Source organism: Mus caroli, chromosome 1, assembly GCF_900094665.2.
Source record: "Mus caroli chromosome 1, CAROLI_EIJ_v1.1, whole genome shotgun sequence".
NCBI lineage: Eukaryota > Metazoa > Chordata > Mammalia > Rodentia > Muridae > Mus > Mus caroli.
The window spans coordinates 122,167,325-122,190,349 of record NC_034570.1 but is presented as its reverse complement, the minus strand read 5'-3'; the positions used below and the strand labels follow the sequence as shown (position 1 = coordinate 122,190,349).

At 40.5% G+C, this 23,025-nt stretch overlaps 1 protein-coding gene, 1 non-coding gene and 1 pseudogene across 3 annotated transcripts in view; all 3 read left to right on the top strand.

Moving 5' to 3' along the window:
• Positions 1-19,922, top strand: part of LOC110293221 (zona pellucida sperm-binding protein 3 receptor) — a 46,107-nt gene extending 26,185 nt beyond the window's left edge. The window contains exons 8-12 of one of the 2 annotated variants that reach the window (XM_021161090.1): positions 4,009-4,206; positions 13,085-13,285; positions 13,750-13,839; positions 18,614-18,816; positions 19,503-19,922. In XM_021161090.1, coding sequence (XP_021016749.1) covers positions 4,009-4,206; positions 13,085-13,285; positions 13,750-13,839; positions 18,614-18,816; positions 19,503-19,709 — 899 coding nt within the window. In that variant the 3' untranslated portion in view covers positions 19,710-19,922. The remainder of the gene's footprint in view (positions 1-4,008; positions 4,207-13,084; positions 13,286-13,749; positions 13,840-18,613; positions 18,817-19,502) is intronic. The other variant, XM_021161083.1, reaches the window with a different exon arrangement.
• Positions 862-968, top strand: LOC115032368. The gene has a single exon (XR_003838047.1). It is a non-coding gene; the product is annotated as a U6 spliceosomal RNA (small nuclear RNA).
• Positions 5,169-7,648, top strand: LOC110309103 (annotated as a pseudogene).
• Positions 19,923-23,025: the final 3,103 nt, after the last annotated feature.

Below are 23,025 nucleotides of genomic sequence, written 5' to 3'. Positions count from 1 at the left end.
CACACACACACACACACACACACACACACACGCAATACATGTACACCCCTCCCCCACTGTGCACAAGTGCAGGTTAGAGAACAACTTCCTGGAGCTGGTTTTCTTTTGCTGTGTGAGTCTAGGAGATGGAACTTAGTTTTTCAAGGTTAGCAAGAACCTTTACCCACTGAACCATCTCACTGTCTCCCCAAACCCACTTTAATGCAGTAATCACAAAAGTTAAATTTCTATTTTATTTATTGTTAACATTTTTTTCCTAGAAGATATTTTTATCAGTAATCTCTTACTATTATTTGAGCTATTTCACACCAAGATTCTGTTGGTAGAATGGATTATATATTTACTATAAAAATCTTCCAACATTTTAGATATTAGCCTTTTATCGGATATAATATTGGTGAAGATTTTTTTTTCCCAATCTGTAGGTTGCTGTTTTTTCCTATTGACAGTGTCCTTTGCCTTAAAATTGCTTTTCAATTTTATGAGGTCCCATTTGTCGATTGTTGATCTTGTCATACCAGAGCATGAGCCATCTGTATTCTGTTCTGAAGATTTCTCCTGTGCCCATGTGTTCGAGACTCTTCCCCACTTTCTCTTCTATTAGATTCAGCATATCTGGTATTATGTTGAGGTCCTTGATCCACTTGGACTTGAGCTTTGTACAAGGAGATAAGAATGGGTCGATTTGCATTCTTCTGCCAGTTGAACCAGTACCATTTGTTGAAAATGCTGTCTTTTTTCCACTGTATGGTTTTATCTCCTTTGTCAAAGATCAAGTGACCATAGGTGTGTTGGTTCATTTCTGGGTCTTCAATTCTATTCCATTGATCTACCTGCCTGTTTCTGTACTAATTATCACTATTGCTCCCTTCGGCAGCATGTATACTAAAATTGGAATGATACAGAGAAGATTAGCATGGCCCCTGCGCAAGGATGTAATACAGCTTAAGGTCAGGGATAGTGATTCCCCCAGAAGTTCTTTTATTTTTAAGAATAGGTTTTACTATCCTGGGTTTTTTGTTATTCTAAGTGAGTTTGAGACTTGCTCTTTCTAACTCTGTGAAGAATTGGTTTGGAAATTTGATTGGGATTCCATTGAATCTGTAGATTGCTTTTGGCAAGATGGCCATTTTTACTATATTAATCATGCCAATCCATGAGCATGAGAGATCTTTCCATATTCTGAGGTCTTCTTCGGTTTCTTTCTTCAGAGACTTGAAGTTCTTGTCATACAGATCTTTCATTTGCTTGGTTAGAGTCACACCAAGGTATTTTACATTATTTGTGACTATTATGAAGGGTATCATTTCCCTAATTTCTTTCTCAGCCCATTTATCTTTTGAGTAGAGAAAGGTTATTGATTTATTATAGCTAATTTTATATCCAGCCACTTTGTTGAAGTTGTTTATCAGCTGTAGGAGTTCTCTGGTAGAATACTGAGGGTTGCTTATATATCCTGACACTGTTGTTGTTGCCAAGGGATGCTTGCTGACAGGAACCTGGTGTGGCTATTCCCTGGAATGTTCTGACAGTGCCTGACCAATGCAGATGTGGATGATAGCAGCCAATCATCAGACTGAGCTCAGGGACCCCCGTGGGGGAGCTGGCAGAGTAGAGTGGAGGGAGATTGCAACCTCATTGGAAGAACAATGTCAGCTGGCCGGACCACCCAGTGCTCCTAGGGAGTAGACCACCAATCAAGGAGTGTACAGTGAAGGATCTATGGCACCAGATACATATATTGCAGAGGATGACTTTGTCTGACATCAATGGGAGGCGAGGCCTTTGGTCCTGTGGAGGTTGATGCCCCAGTGTGGAGGAATGCTGGAGCAATGAGGCAGGAGTGGGTGGGTGGGTGGAGGAGCACCCTCATAGAGACAAGGAGAGGAGGGAGAGGGCAGATGGAATTGGGGTGTGTGTGGAGGGGTATCCGGGAAGGGGGATATCATTTGAGATGTAAATGAATGTAATGATTAATAATAATAAAAAAGCATGCCCCCCCCAATCTTCCAATATGATGGGCTAGCATGCTCAGTGAGTATGCTTGCTTACCTCTGAGCATGATTACTGGGGGTTAATCCCCAGAGTCCACATGGTGGCAGGTTTTAATGAAAGAAATAGCTCTCATCTCAAGGGAACACAGAGATGGTTTATTCTGGGGCTGACTATGAGTAGCCATGGCCTGAGAACAGAGATTAAGATTTCCTCAAATCCAGTGTTCCAACAAAGCAACAGCTTCATGAATTTTTTTTTTTATGGAAGCAGAAAGGTATAAATCATGTTAGTGGTTACATCCTGTAGTCAGCTTCCAGCAGAGTAGGAAACCTCTGTTACCTGCTTTGGATACTATAGGATTGCTTTCTCAGCCCTTTGGTTGGTGTGGAATGAGGGGTCTGTTGAACTGTGGAGTTGACACAATTGGACTTCAGAAATGAGCTTTATTAAGAGAAAGGACCTTCTGGGCAGTGGTAGAGCATGCCTTTAATCCCAGCACTTGGGAGGCAGAGACAGGCAGAGATCTGAGTTCGAGGCCAGCCTGGTCTACAAAGCGAGTTCCAGGACAGCTAGGGCTATACAGAGAAACCCTGTCTCGAAAAACAAAACAAAACAAAACAAAACAACAACAACAAAAGAAGTCATTCTTATCAGTAATATTTTAGTATTTTAGCCTTAAATAGTCATCTGTACCACTGTAGCTCTTACAGATGTCTGTCACAGACAATTTGACTCCACAGGTATAACTTATTGGAGCTTCAGCACAATGTGCCCTCTTATTGGTGATCCCACATTTTTTCAGTGTGTGGTACTATTATCTCACATTCTACATGGCTAGGAGCTTCCCCCAGACCTGGGTATGAATGAGGCTGAGGAATCAGGGAGGTCTCCAGGGAAGAGAAATGACGGACCAGAACCATTGAGGAAGAAATTCCTGGATCATATCAATCTTTTAATCATTAAGACCCAGTGTGATTTTTTTTTGTCCTCTTCATTTTAAATAACACCTTTTGTGTGAAGTTTTAAAATTAGAGTAATTCATAACTCAATGTGTCCTAAAGAAGTTACCAATGAAGGAAATGGGTAATTGGAATTAAACTTAGAAGAGACCTAATCTAATTGGTTGGCCCAAATAAATAGAAGTTTTGGTAAGCAGTTGTTTAAATGAATGTTCCAAAAGGATTAATTTTGTAAGTAAGACATCCTGTTTTTGGTAAAGCCAAAGGCTATCCACATAAGACATACAAAAACTTAAAAATTTTATGAAGCACAGCTCAACTCTTTTTAAAAATCAATAACCTTTGTGTGGCATTTGGTTACAGCTCAGACACAAGCCCAGGTAGTTTCCAAGGGATCTCAGTTTTGACAACATCCAGAGTCATGATCTTGATTGAGTCAGATCTTCTAAATTAGTTCTCATCAGTTAGAATAAGCAATTCACAGTAACCTTTAATTATCAAGCATACTTCATCACTGCCTCACTTTTGTAACCCACACTCTACAGCTTGCTAAGGCTTATCTGTCTGAGCTGTCGGCTTAGCAAAATGTCTTCTCTATGCATTTTGCTACTCTTACATCCCACCAACTTGTTTTCCTATGGCCTGGTTTTGCTTTGTTTTGCTTTTTAATAGCATGACCTAGTAAAAATATAATTTGACAGCCCAGGAAGAGAGAATCATGCTCGAATTACATTTACAGTCAGAGCTATAAGAGCCCTGTTAAACTGTTTTGAATCATGTATTTTTCTGTTACCAAGAAAGACAGAAAACTTAGTCTGTTAACCCTTTAGCCACTGGTTACTTTTAATACTCTGGAGACAACTTTTGTGAATGAAGTCATTATGTTGAAAGGGAAACCCAGGAAGTGGCTTCTGAAACACAGACATGTGCAGGTCACCACAAGTTACTCTTGCTAAGCAAAACTATGACAGTCATTTTAAATGCTATACTTGGGGCTCCCTATGTCAATTTCAATAACATATTTCTTCATGTCTTTTTTTTTCTTTATGGTCAGATGGTTGTACCAATATACCAGATATTTCCTATGCTTCTTGGGAGGGATATAAGTTTCCATTAAGAAATTTTGAAGTATTTGAAATTGGGGCCAAATTGAAATACCAGTGCAAGCCTGGCTATCGAGCAAGTCTTAACGATCCCCAGACTGTGACTTGTCAGGAAAATCTGACGTGGTCATCTTCTAATGGATGTGAAAGTAAGTGACCTTGAATGTGGAAAAGCTACTGATTGCATGTATCTTCTGAATCTTGGTGCCTGCTTCATATGGTAATTTCTGTAAAACTTCAGTGCACATTTGAAAGCATGCATTATTTTGTGATTGTTGTTTAAGTGTTATATATTTGCTGGTTTGTTCTAATTTTGTGATTGTGATATTAGAATTTAAATCTGAATATCAATTTCCACCAAAGAGGATTTATTTGATGGCAGGTTTATCTTTTAGTTTTTAAAACATTGTTTTTTCCTTTTTGGTATCTTAAGGTGACATTAATATGAAATGATATGTTTTGCCTGAGTGTTTAGCCTTTTATTATTATGAAATGACCCCTTATTGCTGTAGTTATTTTTTTAATTATATTATTATGTCAATATAGCTCACAGCTTATTTAAGTTTGTTTTGTGTGACTTAGTTTTAAGCTTTCTGTTCAATATTTTATACACACACACACATATATATACGTGTATATATATATATACATATATATGTATATATATGTATATATATATATATGTATATATACATATATATATGTATAGGTTTTTTCGAGACAGGGTTTCTCTGTGTAGCCCTGACTGTCATGGAACTCTGTAGACCAGGCTGGCTTTGAACTCAGAAATCTGCCTGCCTCTGCCTCCCAAGTGCTGGGATTAAAGGCGTGCACCACCACGCCCGGCTAAATATATTTTAAAAACAGGTTAATGTGCAATTAATATAATTAGTAATGCAGTGGAAATTATGGCATGTAATTATATAACATCTCATAGTATATTGTGTTTCCTGCCTTTTTGTATTGTCATCTCCTTGACTTCTTTTGAATTAGTAATTTCTTTACTCTTCTCTTTGTGTGTCTCTCCCTTTGTCTCTTTTTCTACACACACACAGACACCTTTTATTTAATTTAGTGTGCAATAAAAATTATAGTATGTGTTTTCAATGTAATGCAAGGTAACGCCTTTACCTCTTTCAAGGTAATAGAAAGACTTAGAGCCCTGATTTACTTCTACTCGATTTAAATCTGCTTTTTGCACATTTCAGTTCTACACAAGTCTATCATGTAGCTATCACCATCGTGATTATTACTGCTACTTCTCTCACTGTAAGAAATCAAACTAGCTTAAATGATAGATAATTGACGTTGAATCTTTTTTGGTTCTTTAGATTTTCACTATCATGCTCATCTCCCCAATGGATACTATAGTCTCCTTCAGTGAAAATATATTGATGATAGCATGTCCTTTATCTGTCTCCTGCTATACATTCACCTTAATATTTGGGAATATGTTGTATGCATATACAAGTCTAGACAGACAATCGTGTTCTTTAATCACAATATATTTTATTCCATTTTGCTTTATTTTCATCTTGAATTTTAATGTTGTTTACACTGATGATTATTTCAAGGGTTTTTTTCCTGACTGCTTTTTTTTTTTTTTCTTTCTGTTTTGCAGCACTTTGGTATGTGTGCTCTTGCTGCACAAACCTGGCGATCTGCGTTGAAATCCCGGAACCCATCTAAAGGTGGAGGGGAAAAATCAGCTCCCCTGGGTTCCAGAGATTCAATTTAGTTCACTGGGCATGTGCATCAAGAGCCTTTAACCTCTGAGCTTTCTCACTGGAGCCCAAGCATATTAATTTTAACCTATAATCTGCTTCTAGCCCTTGCCCCCATACATTCATGGTAACCTCAAAACACAAATTCCGAACTTTATAGAAAAGCACAACCAATAAAAATGCAGGGCTGTTGAGCCCAGTCCTAATGAATATTTCTACAAAACACACCCACGCCTAAGTCTCAAGGAACATTGCAGAAGACGGGGTGGATAGATTATAAAAGCCAGAGGATCAGGGACTGTGCTGTGAGATTGTGTCGCCTAGGAATGTCAGAAGCTGCACCTGTACAAGTCTCACCAACATGACTGCCTAAACACAGACTGAACAAGGACAATTCCAACGGACATGGCAAAAGGCATAGAAAAAAGCCCATGCGGCCTCAACCCTAAACAAAGAACTCTGGTTAAATAAGGAATGTTGAGAGAGCAAGACAGAGTTCTCAGGGAAGAACAACCGATTGGTTATCCCTTGAAAAATCTCTCTCCTCTTCTTCCCCCCCCCTCCCCCCCCCGTCCTCCTCCTCCTCCTCCTCCTCCTCCTCCTCCTCCTCCTCCTTCTTCTTCTTCTTCTTCTTCTTCTCTCTCTCTCTCTCTCTCTCTCTCTCTCTCTCTCTCGCGCGCGCGCGCGCGCGCGCGCACAATTTGAAAGAGAGCAAAAAAGGATTTGGAGGGAGGGAAGGGAAGGGAGAAATGGTGTCATTATATTATAATCTCAAAAAGAAAAGAAAAGGAGAGAACCGTGGCCAGAGCGCGGAGAAACCTGCGGGCGCCGGTCAGGCCAGCTGGAGCCTCCCCGAGCCGCGCGGCTCTGAGCTGTGAGCCCTTCGCTGCGCCCTGGGCGCGTGGCCCGGGGCCGGTGGGGCGGGCGCTCCCAGAGGCCCGGGCCGCGCCTGCCCGCTGGGCTTGGGCAGGGTGCAGGCTGTGCTCTCTGAGGCTCGGTGGTCCCGCCGGGGTCGGCAGCAGGGACCCGCAGCTTGCAGCCAAGGATGACACTGCGTCCACCAAGGGAACTGGACCAGGGGGTGGAGCAGCTGAACGAGTGTAAGCAGCTGAAGGAGAACCAAGTGTGGACGCTGAGCAAGAAAGCTAAGGAAGTTTTAACAAAAGAATCAAATGTGCAAGCGGTTCCCTGTCCTGTTACCATATGTGGAATTGGTGGAAAATCACCAGATTCAAACTATTCATGGCTGACTATTCATAGTTATTCTGCTGAGACTGTGACTCTTCTGGTAGCGCTAAAGGTGCACTATCCAGAGCGCATCACAGTATTGCGAGGAAATCTTGAAAGCCAATAGATCACACAAATGTGTGGCTTTTATGATGAATGCCTACGAAAGTATGGAAATGCCAACGTGTGGAAATATTTTACAGATCTTTTTGATTATCTTCCACTTACATCTTTAGTAGATGGACAGATATTCTGTCTCCACGGTGGCCACTCTCCATCCATAGATACACTGAATCACATAAGAGTCCTGGATCACTTACAAGAAATTCCACAGGAATCAATGTATGATCTCTTACGGTCAGATCCAGATGACCATGGAGCTGGGGCTGGCTACACATTTGGACAAGATATTTCTGAAACATTTAGCCATGCCAATGGTCTCACACTGGTGTCTCATGCTCACCAGCTTGTAATGGAAGGATATAATTGGTGCCGTGATCAGAATGTGGTTACCATTTTTAGTGCACCCAGGCTGCTATCATGGAATTAGATGACACTTTAAAATATTCTTTTCTTTGACCCAGCACCTCGTCGTAGAGAGCCTCATGTGACCCAGCTCACCCCAGACTACTTCCTATAAATTCCTTCCCAGGACCTGTCTTTGTATGTGGAAGTATAAACCTGACATATACATACATATATATATATATATATATATGTATATATACATATATATATGTGTATATATATGAGAGAGAGAGAGAGAGAGAGAGAGAGAGAGAGAGAGAGAGAGAGAGAGAGGTAGTTATCAGTGTGTTTCTGTAACAAATTGTGATATGTCTTGACATTCAAACACATCATGGAGCAAAGTGCGCCATACTAATGATGAGCGGTTAGCACAATTTGAACTCTAGTTCACTGCTGTAGATGAGTCAGCCCAACAGCCTGCCTGCTGGACTGTAGTAACCATTCTTCTTGACTGGTTAAGCAAAAAAGGTCACTGACTGCTTTTTGCGCTTACTTGGAAACTTAGTTACAAGTTTACTTGGCATGGATTATAGAGTTGGAGTTTTATTTTTAAGGATTCACAAGCTGACTTCCACTTAAGTTCATAACCCTTTATTTTCTTGAAATGTATGACTAACTGAAGAAGAGATTCTTGGGAGTATGTTGTCACAACATTGAAGAGATTCCCTTTAAAGTTTCCTAAACTACATTACTGTTGGTTGCTGATCTTCATATTTCTGTATATTTGTCATGACAGTGCTAGCATCCTATTTGGAGTACTGAACAAATAAAATTCCCAATTTAGAGAAAAACAGAAAAAAAAAAGGAAAAAAAATCCCATCATCTTTAACAGTTCCAGCTTCAACACTGTCTAAGTGTCTAAGTACAGAATCCAGGCAGTTGCTTAACTGTGAACCTCAGTACAATAAAATATAAAATATAAAATAAAATATAAGGTACGTGGTTCTACTATTCAATGGCTCATAGCAATCATTTCCATTCTAAATGGAAGAACAGAGATATAGAAAGGAAATATTAGATTAAAGTGAGACTGAAACCCAGTAGTAAAAACACTGAATCTCTCAGCTCTATGTCTGGCATCTGGGACACATTGCACAACGCGAGTCCTCTGGACTCCAAAAGTCTTCACCTTCACAATTTCACACAGTGACCTCTCATGAACTCCATTCAGAGACCTAACCCTATTACATACTGACTGGTCTTAATGGCTATCTGAAACGTCTCAACAAATCTTGCATCTTTCATGTTTTTTAAACAAGGGTCATGTGGATGGTGTTGGTTGGGGATGGAGCATGACCTGTTGGAGCACAGCTCTTGTGAGCTCTGTTGCTTTGCTGGATGAATCTACAGACTCACCTTCCTAAGCAGTCGTTTTAGATCAGGGAACCCCTGCAGCTGCACTGTCATATCCAGCCTCTGCTTTCACATCAATTTGGGTTTTCACAAATTGTCTCCTTTGATGGGTGCAGTCTTGGTTCCAAGGAGTCTTTCCCACTGTTCCAGCAAAAGCAGTGGGGTTTCTTTTAAACAGTTGTAGGTGTCTTGCTATGTGCACTCTCCTTGTCTGCACTTTTAAACTTCTGCACGCGTTTCTGAGAATTAATCATGTCATAGATTTAACGTTAATATGTCTTAAAATTTCCTTTCCTAGAGATACTAGTTGACTACTTGTGTGTTCAACAATACTCACGTTCTCAGGCAGAATGAAGCCAGATTCTAGTCCATTCCCAACAGGGTTGTTCGATGTTCCTCTCTGAAACTTTAAACTGGCTTTCAGAGTCCACATCTGACATTCTGGTTTTGCAACCCCCCCACCATAATGTTTCTTTAAGTTGTGTTTAGAGGGATCTGCATCTGATGGCCCAAATTTTTCCATGTCCCTCCTTAAACCTGTTCTAAAACCTAAAGAATATATGCTCACAGTAAAGCAGCAACCACCCTACTTAGTACAAATCATATTTTATTTTCTGATTGCTGAAAAAAAAAGACCTGATGAAAGCAACACAGGGAGTTAGGAAAGATTAATTTTAGCTTCCAGGTATAGGGGAAGTGATGTAATAAATATTTAATCTCAACCAGAGGCTTCTGAAACACCACCTTTGACAATTCAGTTCCCAGATGAAAGAGACGTGTGGCCTTTATACTTATAATAAGCCTCTATTAGCATTAATGCTGGGCAGATATCTACCCTCTATGCTATTAAAACCCATTTCCCATCAATAACCCCGAGTTACTACTATGTTTTATCTGGGCTGCTCTTAACTCCAATTGGCCAGTCCTCATAGCCATGCTTTCTTGATTCCTAACCCATAGCAACTCTCTCTTCTCTCCACCTTCTTCTCTCTCCTGGTGGTTCTCCTCTGATCCCAAGCCTGGAACCAAAACTCCACCTATCTCTCTCTTCTGCCCAGCTATAGGCTGCCAGCATCTTTATTCATCAATCAGGGATAACTTGGGGGCGGGGTCACATAGTGTGAAGTCACCTGGGTCTACCTGCAGAGTGTTCTCTGGAAGCAACCAGTATTTCACATAGCAAAGACCACACCTCAACAGGGAAGTCAACCACATAGCATCCACAGGCAGAGACCAGAGAACCTTGTTCTCTGCTAGTTCCCAACCTATCTCCCAGGGCCTGGGAAAGAATGATGTTGCCCATATCCATGGTGTATCTTTCTATCACAGTTAACCTAATCTAGATAATTCCCAGACATGCCCAAAGCCTAACCTTATCTAGTCTCTCACAGGCATGAGTAGAGATTTATCTCCTAGGAGATTACAGAGCTCAACAAGTTGACAATATTAAACATTACAATTTACTTAATATTACTAATACTTTCTTAATTGAGCCATTGGGATTTTTCCATGTATGTCATCTGTAAACAGTGATGACTTCCTCTTTTGAATTTACACTAAAATTTTTTCTTTCATTTGCTAGATTGCTGAGACTAGGACCTCCAGTACTATCTTGACTCAAAATGGTAAAAATTAATATCTTTGTTTTATTCCAGATCCTATAGCGAAATAGTCCAGCTTTACCCATTTGGTACGATGTTGGCTCTGGGTGTATTGCATGTGGCATATTGTTTTTATGTTTATTTTTCTCAGGGATTTTTACATGAAGGTGTTTTGAGTCTTATCAAGAATGTTTTTATCCATATACTTATGTTTATTAATTTCATTATATTAACATGGTATATTGCGTTTATTGATCTGCTTGCTACCATAGCTGAGACTCTCAATAGACAATGATAGTAGTACTGTTAGGTCTGGGTTGATAGCATTTTGTTGAAGAATTTTCAGAAATACTAGTCTGTAACTTTCTTTTTTGTTGTGTGTTTGTCTGACTCTGAAACCAGCATCTTATACAATGAGTTTAAGAGAACTCCTCTTGCTTCAACTTTCCTGTGTAACCTGAGAACTGGTGTTAGGAAAAGCCTCTGGTTCTGTTCCTCTCTTTGATAAAAGTGTACTTATAAATGGTTCAACTATTATCAGTTTTCTCTCTCCTCATGACTTTAATGTCATAAGGCATGTGTGTCCAGAGATGTATCTCTGTATGTGTACATTTCTTAAATATATAGTTTCCTCACTGAAGGCAGGCAGACCACAAGTTGAAGACCTGCCGGAACTGCAGAGCAAGTTCAAGATGCTCATCACATTCTTTGAATCAGTGGTTATGGCTAGTATTTCAATACTAGTTAACATCCCAAGTCAAGTTTTGCCATAAGCCAGGAACTGAGTCTAGCAGTGTTTTAGAAATTACGGGGTAGGGGAGTACTTCAAGCCCAACCTTGTCACAAATCTGCAGTTACTGTGATGTTCAGGATAGATGCTGAGGGTGCTAAAGAGTGTAGTCCCTTCATAATATATCCTGAAGACTTGGGTTTTGCCTGGAACAGACCGAGAATCCTCATGTAGAGTCACTGGTTTGTAGCTTGGCACCACAGATTATGTCTGAGGCAACCAGTCTTGTGGTCACGTGGCCAAGGAGTGACTGGATTGTCCTGGAGTCTATTGATGGCCATAATCAGCACAGCACAGGATCAAGGCCAAGACCAAGACGCCATCTTTTATACCTGCCTGCTCTTGCCCACTTTTGGCCAGAGAGTGCAGTAACCTACCAGAAATGATCTGTATTGAATATCCTACCCAAGCCTTGTTTGTGTCTCCACCTGGTATCTTGGTAGTAGTGGGTCTAACCTTGGGTACTAGCCTTTGGTCAAGGAGTATTGTGTTCTCCCTATGTTGGGTTTTACCATAGCAGGAGTTGCAAAGTAAAGTCTCAAGCTTACTTCCTTACCCTACCTTCAGCAGATGGAATCTTTCTTGACTGAAGGTTAAAGTTGCTTGAGGTTGAGGAGAGGAAATTACAATCTATGTCTTGGTCACTAAATCTGATAGTAATTTAGGTCCCACAGGAAGCTTACACCTGAACAGACCTTTGAGAGTTTGTCCTTAGGCCCATACCATAACAGGCAACAGAAAGAAGATTCCTATATGTTTGTCCTTCAGGGGTCACAGATTTTCTTTTGTCTATGGAGATTATGTCCTTAGACACTAACCTAGAAGTAAGGGTCTTGGAGCTCTGTCCAGTGATGGCCACTGAAGCAATACTGGTTCTAAGACTTGTGTCTACTTCCTTTTCTTCTTTCCTTATTGCAGTGCTTTGAGTTGGGAACTGGGGTGAGGCAGGAGTTAACATCAATGTCACATGCAACCCTTTCCTTCTTACCTTCTTCAAGGCACTCTTTTTTTATTTTTTTGACTAGGCTTATACGAATCATTGAGGCCTCTCACCAGACTCCCCTACCCTTTGGGAAGGTACTTTTTATGCATGAATAGTGGTTCTAGGTATACATGTCTGAGTAAGAATGATGCCCACAGGCACTTACGTCTGAGCAGTTGGACCCCAGTTGGTGGAACTGTCTAGGAACAATTAGGAGTTGTGGCTTTGATGGAGGAGGTGCATCTCTGGGGAAAGGCTTTGAGGCTTCAAAAGACATAATTCCCAGTGTGCTCTCTGCCTCCCGCTTATAAATTGAAGTATGAGTTCGCACCTGCTGCTTCAACTACCAAGCCTTCACTCTGCCATCGTAGACTCTAACCCTCTAAAAAACAAAAGTCCAATTAAACTCTTTCTTTTATAAGTTGACTTGGCTATGGTATCTTATCATAGAAATAGAAAAAATAAACAATATGTTTGACCAAATAAAAACTTATTTATGCCATCTTGATAAGGCTTCTTCTGTTTTTTTCCTTCCAAATCATGTTTATCAACACTAAAACTTAAATGTACTTTGTCAATCAATGCGTAGCGTTATTATTGTTAACTGTATTTCTGTATTGGTTTGCATTGAACATTTCTAGAATTTTTTTCAACTGAAACCTTATGCCCTGCTGAATAAGTCTTCCTCTTCTCTGAAAATAACATTCTATCCTAATCCCATGAGCTTAATTATTAATGTCTTCCATAGGTAGAGTGGGAACTTTGGCCAACGGTGTCTTTCCCACAGGCTGAAACATGTACACCCCTCTTTTAATCTCACAGGGATATGTTGCCCAACACCAGATATGGAGAAAATCAAAATTGTGAGTGAAAGGAGAGATTTCACTGGCACATGCATCTATGCCTACGGAGACTATGTTTTCTACATTTGTAATGAAGGCTCTTACCCTGTGTCTACGGATGGAAGGAGTTCATGTCAAGCAGATGGAAAGTGGGACCCCGCAATACCATCTTGTCAGACAGGTAAGAATACTAAGGGAACGTGTCACCATCCTTTTCCAGATAGCTCAAGGGATTCTATGTCGTTCTACGAAGAGCAACTTTTTAAAAAGAAGTGAGTTACAATTGTTCATCCAATGTTACTATATAGAAGATCACAGTTACCTTGGCACCATCAAAGCTTCTGATAAGAGTTGTAGACCAAGGTGTACTGACAGGAGGGCTTACAAAAGCTTTTGCCAGGGGACATAACACATTGAATAAGATCCTTCCGCATCTCATTTTGTTAATGTTTCTGCATGTATTATCTGTTAAATACATTAAATTATTAGTAAAGTAAAAGACTATCCCATAAGTCTTTGTATTTGTCCATCCAGGGGGAAAGAATGGCTTATATAATTAATGAAACAATGGGTGACTTTGTTTTGGATGGGAAGGAAGACTTGGGTCCTAGTGGCTGACATCAGATTTTTCATTTTCTTTTTCAGACTCAGGCCTGCAAAACCGTCTTGCTCTTCTCACCTTCCCAAACATATCAGAAACCAATGTGACAAACAAAACCTATCTATTTGGTCATGGTAAGACACTGAAAATATTACCATAGAGCAATGTTAATATCTTACTATGAATGGTTCCTTCAACATGACAGAGTCTATTGTGTGCCATAGTTTGGGTTAATATAAATGCAGAGTTACAGATGGTAACTTGGGATGGAGTAGTTGATTTGGGGTTAATATAAAAACAAAGTTTAAGAAGATAACTTGGGATCTAGTAGTTAATTGGGATTGTCATGAGAGATGAGAAATAGTCATGGGAAAAAAATAGTAGCCGTCCATAGTCTTAAAGATCTCTGTAAAGGAGAGTTAAAGAAGTTACCTATCTCTGCTCTGAGGGTTGTAATTTATGTGATTAACATGATTTCACTACTGCTCAGCCTATAGTTCCTTCAGTCAGCACTTGCATAGGCTTGGATTTTTTTTTTTTTGACAGATGTGATATTTCTAGCCGTTATTCATGATGGGAACTTCTTCATGTCTCACAATTGCCTACTCGGTATAATCCCCCTGGGTGGAACTCATGAGATACTCCAGTGATTATCTTGGGCTCCAGATATCCTATTTCCTGGCCAGTATGTACCAGACACTTTGGCTCTTCATCATGACCACAGCTTATTGCCACACAATTATGGTAGCATTTCCCCTCATCCAAGCTTCCCCAGAAATTGAAGAAGCCCAGAGAAAACATGACGAAAGCAATAGCTTAAAGATCAGTGCCTGGCTTTGGTGTCTAAGATCAGTGCCTGGCTTTGGTGTCTACTGATTGGATTGTTTTGCCTCTGGCCTTGCAGGACACCTAGTCCACTAATCTAAAGATACACACAAAAAAGTACATTATACAAATACTATGCAAATGGTTTGGTGGGACTAATTCTGAATAGCATAACCATACCGGCCCCATGTGTTGTCCTTATTAATCTCATAGCTACACAGAGATACTGACCAGCATCCTGGGAGGTAGCATCTCTATTTTGGTGTGTGTGTGTGTGTTGTATGTATATATGTATGTATCTGGATTTTCCTGTTTTCATTAATTGTTAAGGTTAACATGCAGACCAATGAGTTTCATTTTGGCACTTTAATACATTTGTACCATATTCTTTGTTCTAATTTATTCTTCTCCCCTACTTCCCTTCTCTCCCTGCTACCTACGTTTCTATTCATTCCGCTGAGAGTGTTCCCACTGTGCTCTGCTTTCATGTCACAAATATATTATTTTATCTTTACTCCTATCTTAAGAACTATTCCTTCCCTCTCATGACTCCCTTTCTATTTCTCTCTCTCTCTCTCTCTCTCTCTCTCTCTCTCTCTCTCTCTCTCTCTCTCTCTCTCTCTCNCACACACACACACACACACACACACACACACGATTAAGTAAAAGAAAGTCAAGAGAAGAAACTACCAATATAGAAACAAGAGAAAACAGGGATAAAGCCTACATTGGGCTTTTCGCAGAGAAGCTAGCTAGCACATGCCATGCTAAATGATTTCTGTGGAGAAGAGTTCCACCAAGGAAGTGTCCTGAAAGATACAACAGATCTGCTATGAGGAGAGCTGTAAAGCTGCAGACAGTCTGTGCTACAGTAAAGCCAAGCCAGATGAGAAATGTCACAGCTACAGGAGATGGCAGACATACACTGTAAAGAGTGTAGGAGGATCTGAGAGATCTGAGAGATCCCAGAGATCTGGGAGATTGCCAGGGTACAAATTCCCCCTTCCCCATTTTTATGGAAGAGGAAATTTGGACTGTAGGACCATGGAAATGGTGGAGAGGGGCTTGACAAAGGCTAAACACAGCCTGTCTGAATCCACCAAACAGAGAACAGTGCCACAGAAACCTGTAGGCACAGCTTTGGGCAGAGAAGTCTGCAGTGCTAGTCATCATTCCAGTCCCAATATTGTCCCACAGAGCAGGGGAACCTGTTCTAGTGCAGCACACTCAGAAGATGATGGGTCATCTCCTGCAACCAACCTCATCCTGCAGACTTTGGGGGTGCAGCAGAAAAGATTGCTCTAAAAGAAATACAGATGGACAATGTATATTTTAAAAACTGTTCAGCATCAGGGAAATGCAAATGGAAATTGAGATTTCGTCTTGCCCATCAGAATGGTTGTCATCAGGAAAACATGAAAACAGATGCTTGTGAGGCTGTAGAGAAAGAGGAAAGCTTGCTCACTATTAATGTGAGTAGAAACTAGTAGAGATTCTTAAAACATTAAAAAAAAAACTATATGACCAAGCTATATCACTTCCAGGCATATATTCAAAGGAGTCCATATCTTACATGAGGTACTTGCACGCCCACATTTGTTGATTCACAGAGCAACAGAATCAGCCGAGATGACAACCAGCAGACGAACAGATAGTGAAAAGATGCTTGCATATAAGCAAAGAACTGGGAAAATTTTGCTGTGAGATAACAGGTTCAGAGAAACACATGCTCCGTGCAGTCTTTCCCCATGTTGCTGACACATGCGGTGTGTGGTCTTTCCCATGTTGCTGAAACTTGTCATTTACTATATTTGTAAGCGAGTGAGTCTGAGTAGTGGCCAGAAAACTGCTAAGGTGCCCAGTAAAAGAGAAAATGGGCTCTCAGAGTGGAGGAAGGGAGGCCATAGAACCCATGACCAGAAAATGGAAGACACAAGGGTGGAGGGTACAAATGGGAAGGGAGAGCAGAAGTAGAGGGGAGTAATTGGGGGGATGATCAGCCAGACTGTATACAAATGTCACAAGGAAAATGCTTCCTTTGTACATAATTGGGGAACATTAAAAAAAGAAAAATTCAATGCATTTTCCTGCTGAAGTTTAGTGTTCCTTTGGTCTCATGTCTCCTTCTTCACACCTGTTTCTCCTTCCTGGTTGAGAATGTCTTCACTCTGCCAGTCCTAAGGTACCATGTTTGAAGTAGAGAAACTGATTTCACAGGCTCGGAGATGGGGGATTGGCCTCAGGTCATGCCATTCCTTGAGTCTCAGATGAGGTCTGGACTTAACTATTTTCCAGTTGGAACAAGTAAGCCTTGTAGCTGTTTGTATGGAATGAGGTTCCATTTTTGGTGTGAGTGACATGACCTTGTTAACGTTCAGAGGTGGAAGGGTATTATTTAAATACATCCCCTGTACTAAAGTTCCTGTGTTTGAGCCCTAATGCAGTAGCATTATAAAGTAAGGCGTCAGTTGAACCCTTTGGGTGAGTAGATTACGTGTTAGTCCTGAGGGAGGGATCTGCTATGCCAGGGTGGGCTGTAGTAGAAGTGAGCTGTCTGTTCTGCTCTCTCTGGATGCTTTATTCTTTTACACTCACCACCAAAGTATGAAGGAGCCAAACAAAACCCCCATTCCTCTAGATTTCCATGAATCAGAACCTAAGTAAGCTTACTTCTCTGTAGACTACCCAGAGTACACCAGAAAATAATAGACAGATGCCCTCTTACTGTGAGGCATCTATGTATGAGTGCATCGGAAGGCATGTTTTGGTTGAACTTGCTGTGTGTCTTGCATGTCTTTTCATTGGATACCTTTGGCTCCTTACTGTCATACCAGGTTCATTAGCAATTTATGGAAGACAGAGTTACAAAATAACAGAAATATTTCCTGTTGATCAAAGCCTACCTAAATTGTTCTATCTATCTATCTATCATCTATCTATCTATCTATCTATCTATCTATCTATCTATCTATCTATCTATCTAACTATCTATCTATCTATCTATCTAGTATCTATCTATATAATCTATTATCTATCTATGTAATCTATTATCTATCTATGTAATCTATTATCTATCTATGTAATCTATTATCTATCTAGGTAATCTATTATCTATCTATGTAATCTATTATCTATCTATATAATATCTATCTCTCTATATTACCTATCTACTATCTCTCTCTATTATCTACCTTCTATCTATCTATCTATCTATCTATCTATCTATCTATCTATCTATCTATCTATCTATCTATCTGGTAATATTTAAGATAGGAATGGTAAACTTTTAAAAAGTTGACCAAAAGAAAACTCATTAAAAATGAACTTTGGTTCCCTTTCTGAGCCCTAAAAGAATAGATAGCCCATTACCAGAAACAGCCACTGTGACTCAGTTATCGGATATCTTTTTAGAGTACTTAGAAACTAGACTTGATAACTTAGGTTCGAGAATCTCTTTGTGCCCTTGGTAAGCTTTCCACATCAACCTTTATTTCCTTCCAAGATTCCAAGGAATCTCAAGGGTTCATAGCTCATGAAGGGTTGCAAACTTGCACTGAATTTCTATGATGACCGCCATGTTTCCATGCCTGTTCGTTTCCTGAGCTGATGATGCCCCTGGTTGCTAAGCTAATAGAGAACGAAGATGAGGAGTGAGATATGACTGCCTCTCACTGTCCTTGGTTCCTTCTCCATTGTGCTAGCAACGGGGCCACTGTTTCTACTGAGCTCTGGACCATTAAGAGGAGAGGACAATGAAAGGGGCATCCCTAGCATCATGCATGAGATCGAGGCTGTGGAAAGAAATGCAAGGCAAGCTACAGGGAGATTTAGGAATTTATTAACATTCTCAGTTTCCTTGTTAGCAAAATGTTAGTAACAACTGAAACTAATTCATAGAGGTATAATAATAAAATTTACAAGGTAAGAAAAATTGGCAGATAGATACATATAGTCTTTCTCAACAGATATCAGGACTATTATAGTTATCATTGAAATTAATAAGTTTTGCAGAACCTGACTACAAGTATGTACAACGTTTCTCATGATTTTCATTGTCTAATTCAATTTGATGCCCCTTTGAAGAAGAAAACTCAACTGAGAGTACCATGAAAGGTGTGTGTCTCAAACCAATGGTCATAAATGGAAACCTGTCTGTGGAGAAAGCTATCTATGCTGAACTGGAAAATATCACCATTCAGTGTGATCCTGGATATACCATAGTTGGTTCCCCAAACATCATTTGTTTGAACAGAACGTGGTACCCTGAGATACCCAACTGTAAGATGGTGAGTGGAACAACTCAGGAAATCTCTGTGATTTCACCCTTCGTTACAGTGGCCTTTCCCCCAAGGCTCTCCCACAATCTATGATGGTGTCACCTGACTCCTGCAAGGGTGCCCAGTTGGCCAGATTCACACTTATAACCGTGTAGCATCATGGTGAGTTGGAAGGAGTAGGTTTTTCTGCTCTGTGGCTGGATACAGAACTTGAGAATTGAAGGTTTCCTGGACCTAGTGCCCTGACCGTAGCTTTACGGGTTTATGCTCTGTACACTTCTGCTCAGCTTCTGGATCATGCACAGGACTCCCCCTCACCTACTCTTGTGGGGTGCTCTGAATCCCCTTGCAGCTCTGTATCTTTTCTTCAGCTATACTTTCCTGCTCTTCAAGAGCCAGCTGTAGTGTCAGATACCTATAATCCTAGCAATGAGGAGGAGGGCACAGAAGGGTCCAGGGTTCACGTCTGGCCTGGGTTCTGAACCCTATCTAAAAATACACACACACACACACACACACACACACACACACACACACACCTCTCTTCCTGGTGATGTGGCCTGCATATGAAAATCTATTAGGATGCAAAGTCTCTCCTGATTGTCTCTCTATCTATCAATGATTTCAACCTCACTCTGCCAAGAATCCCTCTCAGATTGTGTCCTTCCCTACTTATTTCTTTAAATTACCTTTAGGAGGTCCTGGAAGACTGCAGAATAGTGAGCAGAGGCACACAACTCTTGCAGTGCCTCTCAAACCCAGAAGATGTGCACAGGGCTCTGAAGGTGTACAAGCTGTTTCTAGAGATCGAACGATTGGAACATCAGAAAGAGAAGTGGATACGGCTACACAGGAAACCTCAGTCTATGAAAATAAATGGGCCATTTAGACCTTGCAATTAGTGGACAGAGTCTCGACGCAGCAGCTGGACTGACACTTACACACCACCACTCCTGTTAAAAGGTTTTGGGGCCAGAAGAACTTAGGTTTTTTTTTTTTTCTGTTTTGTTTTTGAAACTATGTCATTCATTAGTGTCTAGCCATTGTGGTTCAATTTGTCTACTTGGCTGGACTCACTGAAATAGTTAAATATAAACTGTCAAATGTCCAATTTTTATGCTCTCTTTCTGTTCAGTGTGTCCCAAGAATATGATTTACCCGGAACACAAAGTCACTGTCTAATATGTCTGTAGGTGGTTTTATTTCTCCTTTATTCTCTACCTTACAAAGACTGTAACTCACACTGTTCCAATCTCAATTCCACTGAATTGTCACTGAATGCCATTACACAGTGTCTCATGAATCCAGGGTCTGCTGAACAGAATGCTAATTTAAGGAACATGAGGGGGGGAGGAGGGAAAGAGAGAGAGAGAGAGAGAGAGAGAGAGAGAGAGAGAGAGAGAGAGAGAGAGAGAGAGAGAGAGAGAGAAAGAGGAGAGAGAGAGGGGGAGAGGAGAGAAACTTACTAGACTGCAGAGATTCTTTGGTGTCCCCTGCTGGTCACAATCTACACTACAAAGATTTCTTGTCTCCCTTTAAAGCAAATTAGTTTTGTGGGTCCCTCTGAGTTATAAAAATTAAATCACATATATGCCCTGTTTGTCTTTGTTAACTTGACACAAGCTAGAGTTGTATGGGAAGAGGGAACCACAACTGAGAAAATGCTGCCATAAGACTGACCTGTAGGTAAGCCTGTGGTCATTTTTCTTGATTAAAGATTGAGGTGGGAAGGATCAACTCATTGTGAGTAGTGTCATTTCTGGACCAGTGGTTTGGGAGTATATACATAGAAAACCGAGAAAGCCAGGAGAGCAAGAAAACTGGCAATATTCCTTCTCTGTATCAATCCAGGTCTCCATGTTCCTCCTTGAGCTCCTGCCGAGTGCCCTGGATAACGGACTTTAAGCTGTATGACAGCCTTGCTCTTCCCAAGCTGCATTTGGTCATGGTTTGTCTGTTTGTTTTGTTTTTAATCACAGTGATAGAAACCCTAACCGACGCAATACATTATTTCAATCTCATATTTGTATACACATTTGTATACATGTATTTTGAATTTTATTGATGTTCATTTTTTAAAATTTATTTATTATTGTGTGCATTGGTCTTTTGCCTGCATGTCTATGTGAGCATGCCAGGTCCCCTTGAACTGGAGTCACAATTAGCCGTGAGCTGCCGTGTGGGTGCTGGGCACTGATCCTGGGTCCTCTGGAAGAGCAGACAGCATTCTTCGAGGATTGTTTCTTTTCAATTTCTTCAGTTTTACACACTTCATGCCTGTGCCACATTTTCCTTGCCTGAGGCAGACAGATTATTGGATTATTTTCCATTTGGGGTATTATGAGCCTACTGCTAAAACTATTTTTGCATGTGTCTTCTGTTAAGTACATGGATTTTTATTCCATGAAGATGTCTAAGGATGAAATTGCTGGTTGACTGTGAGGCTGTGTGCATTTTCTCAGCACTTTTCTAGAATGATCCCCCGAAGGGTGTTTGCACCTGCAGAAAGCAAGAGGTCTATGAATCACCTGCTCCTTTTATGCTTTCTGGGACATTCTGCTGGCCATGAAGTGTGCTCATATTGAGCTTTTAATTTGTTGTTTCCTAAAGACTAATGAGCTTGAACAACTTATGTTTATTGTACTTCCAGATCTTTTTTCTCATAAAGTGTTAATTAGGATGTGTTATCCATTTTTCTATTGGCTTGTGTGTCTCCTTGTAATTTAGTGGGCAGATATTTAAGAATTCTGGATAAATGTCTGTTCTGGGATGTGTGTTAAGGCACTTGTTTCCACACTATGAAGTGTCTTTTCTTTCCTGAGGTTTCATCCCTATAAACGTAAATTCAGAATAAAAGTGTGATGAGATGCAGCAAACCCTATATGGCTGTAGTTTCCTTATCTGAGGACTCAACCAACCGTAGTTGAAAACTATTTTTCTCTAGGCATGGTGGTGCATGCCTTTAATTCCAGCACTGGGGAGGCAGAGGCAGGTAGATCTCTGTGAGTTTGAGGCCAGCCTGGTCTACAAAGTGAGTCCAGGACAGCCAGGGCTCTGTTGCATAGTGTCTTCAAAACAAAAAAAGAAATAAAAAAGAAAAACATTTCTTCTACCCCCAAATCTTGCATCTGTAATGAACATGTGCAGGTTTCCTTTTCTTGTCATTGTCCCACAAACAATATAACAATTCTTATATTTTTTGGTTGCCTGCCTAGAGTTTAACAATTGAACCGTCTATCTCTCTAGCCTCAATATAACATTTACATTGTGTTAGATATTGCATGATATTCAGAAAAATTTAAGCCATACCAGGGCAGGTATACAGACACACAAACATTTTGTGATTATGTAATATGATCTAAATTATTTAAGTTGATATTTTCGTGCCTCTCTGCAAGGAATTGAACAAGTGTCACAGTAAACCCATACTTCACATTTTCCCCCCTTATGTCCAGGATTTTCTTATATCTTGTTAGAGAAATCTACACTTACCCCAAGGTTACCAATATAACGTTCTCATGTTTCTTGTAGGCTATTGTGGCAGTTTGGATGAGAGTGTCTCCATAGGCTCACATATTTGAATGCTTGCTTTCTAGTTGGTAGACCACTTAGGAAGGATTAACTTCCTAGTGCTGCAACCCTGATCCCCGACCATAAAATTATTTTCATTGCCACTTCATAACCGTAATTTTGCTACTGATATGAATCATTATCTAAAATCTGTGTTTTCAGATGGTGTCAGGTGACCCCTGTGAAAAGGTCATTCAGTCCCCAAAGTGAGCTCAATCTGGAGGTGGAAACCCAGTGAATTAGGAGGTGTGGCCTTGTTGGAGTGGGTGTGGTCTTGTTGGAGTGGATGTGGCCTTGTTAGTGGAAGTGTGTCCCTGGGTGTGGGATTTGAAGTTTCCAAAGCCCACTCCAAGTCCATCTCTGCCTGCATATCAGGATGTGAGCTCTCAGCTGCTATTCCAGTGTCATGTCAGCCTGTCTCCAGTCCCATTCCCACCATGATTACCATGGGCTGATTCTCTGACACTCTAAGCAAGACCCAATTAAATGCTTTCTTTTAAAAGCTGCCTTGGTAATGATGTTTTACCACAGCAGTAATAACTAAGAAAGAAATGTACAGTTTTACTATGGTACTGAGAAATTCTTATCAGGGCAGAGAATACATTGCCCAGTAAGTTCACTGTGGGAGAAGACTGGCCATAAGGATGT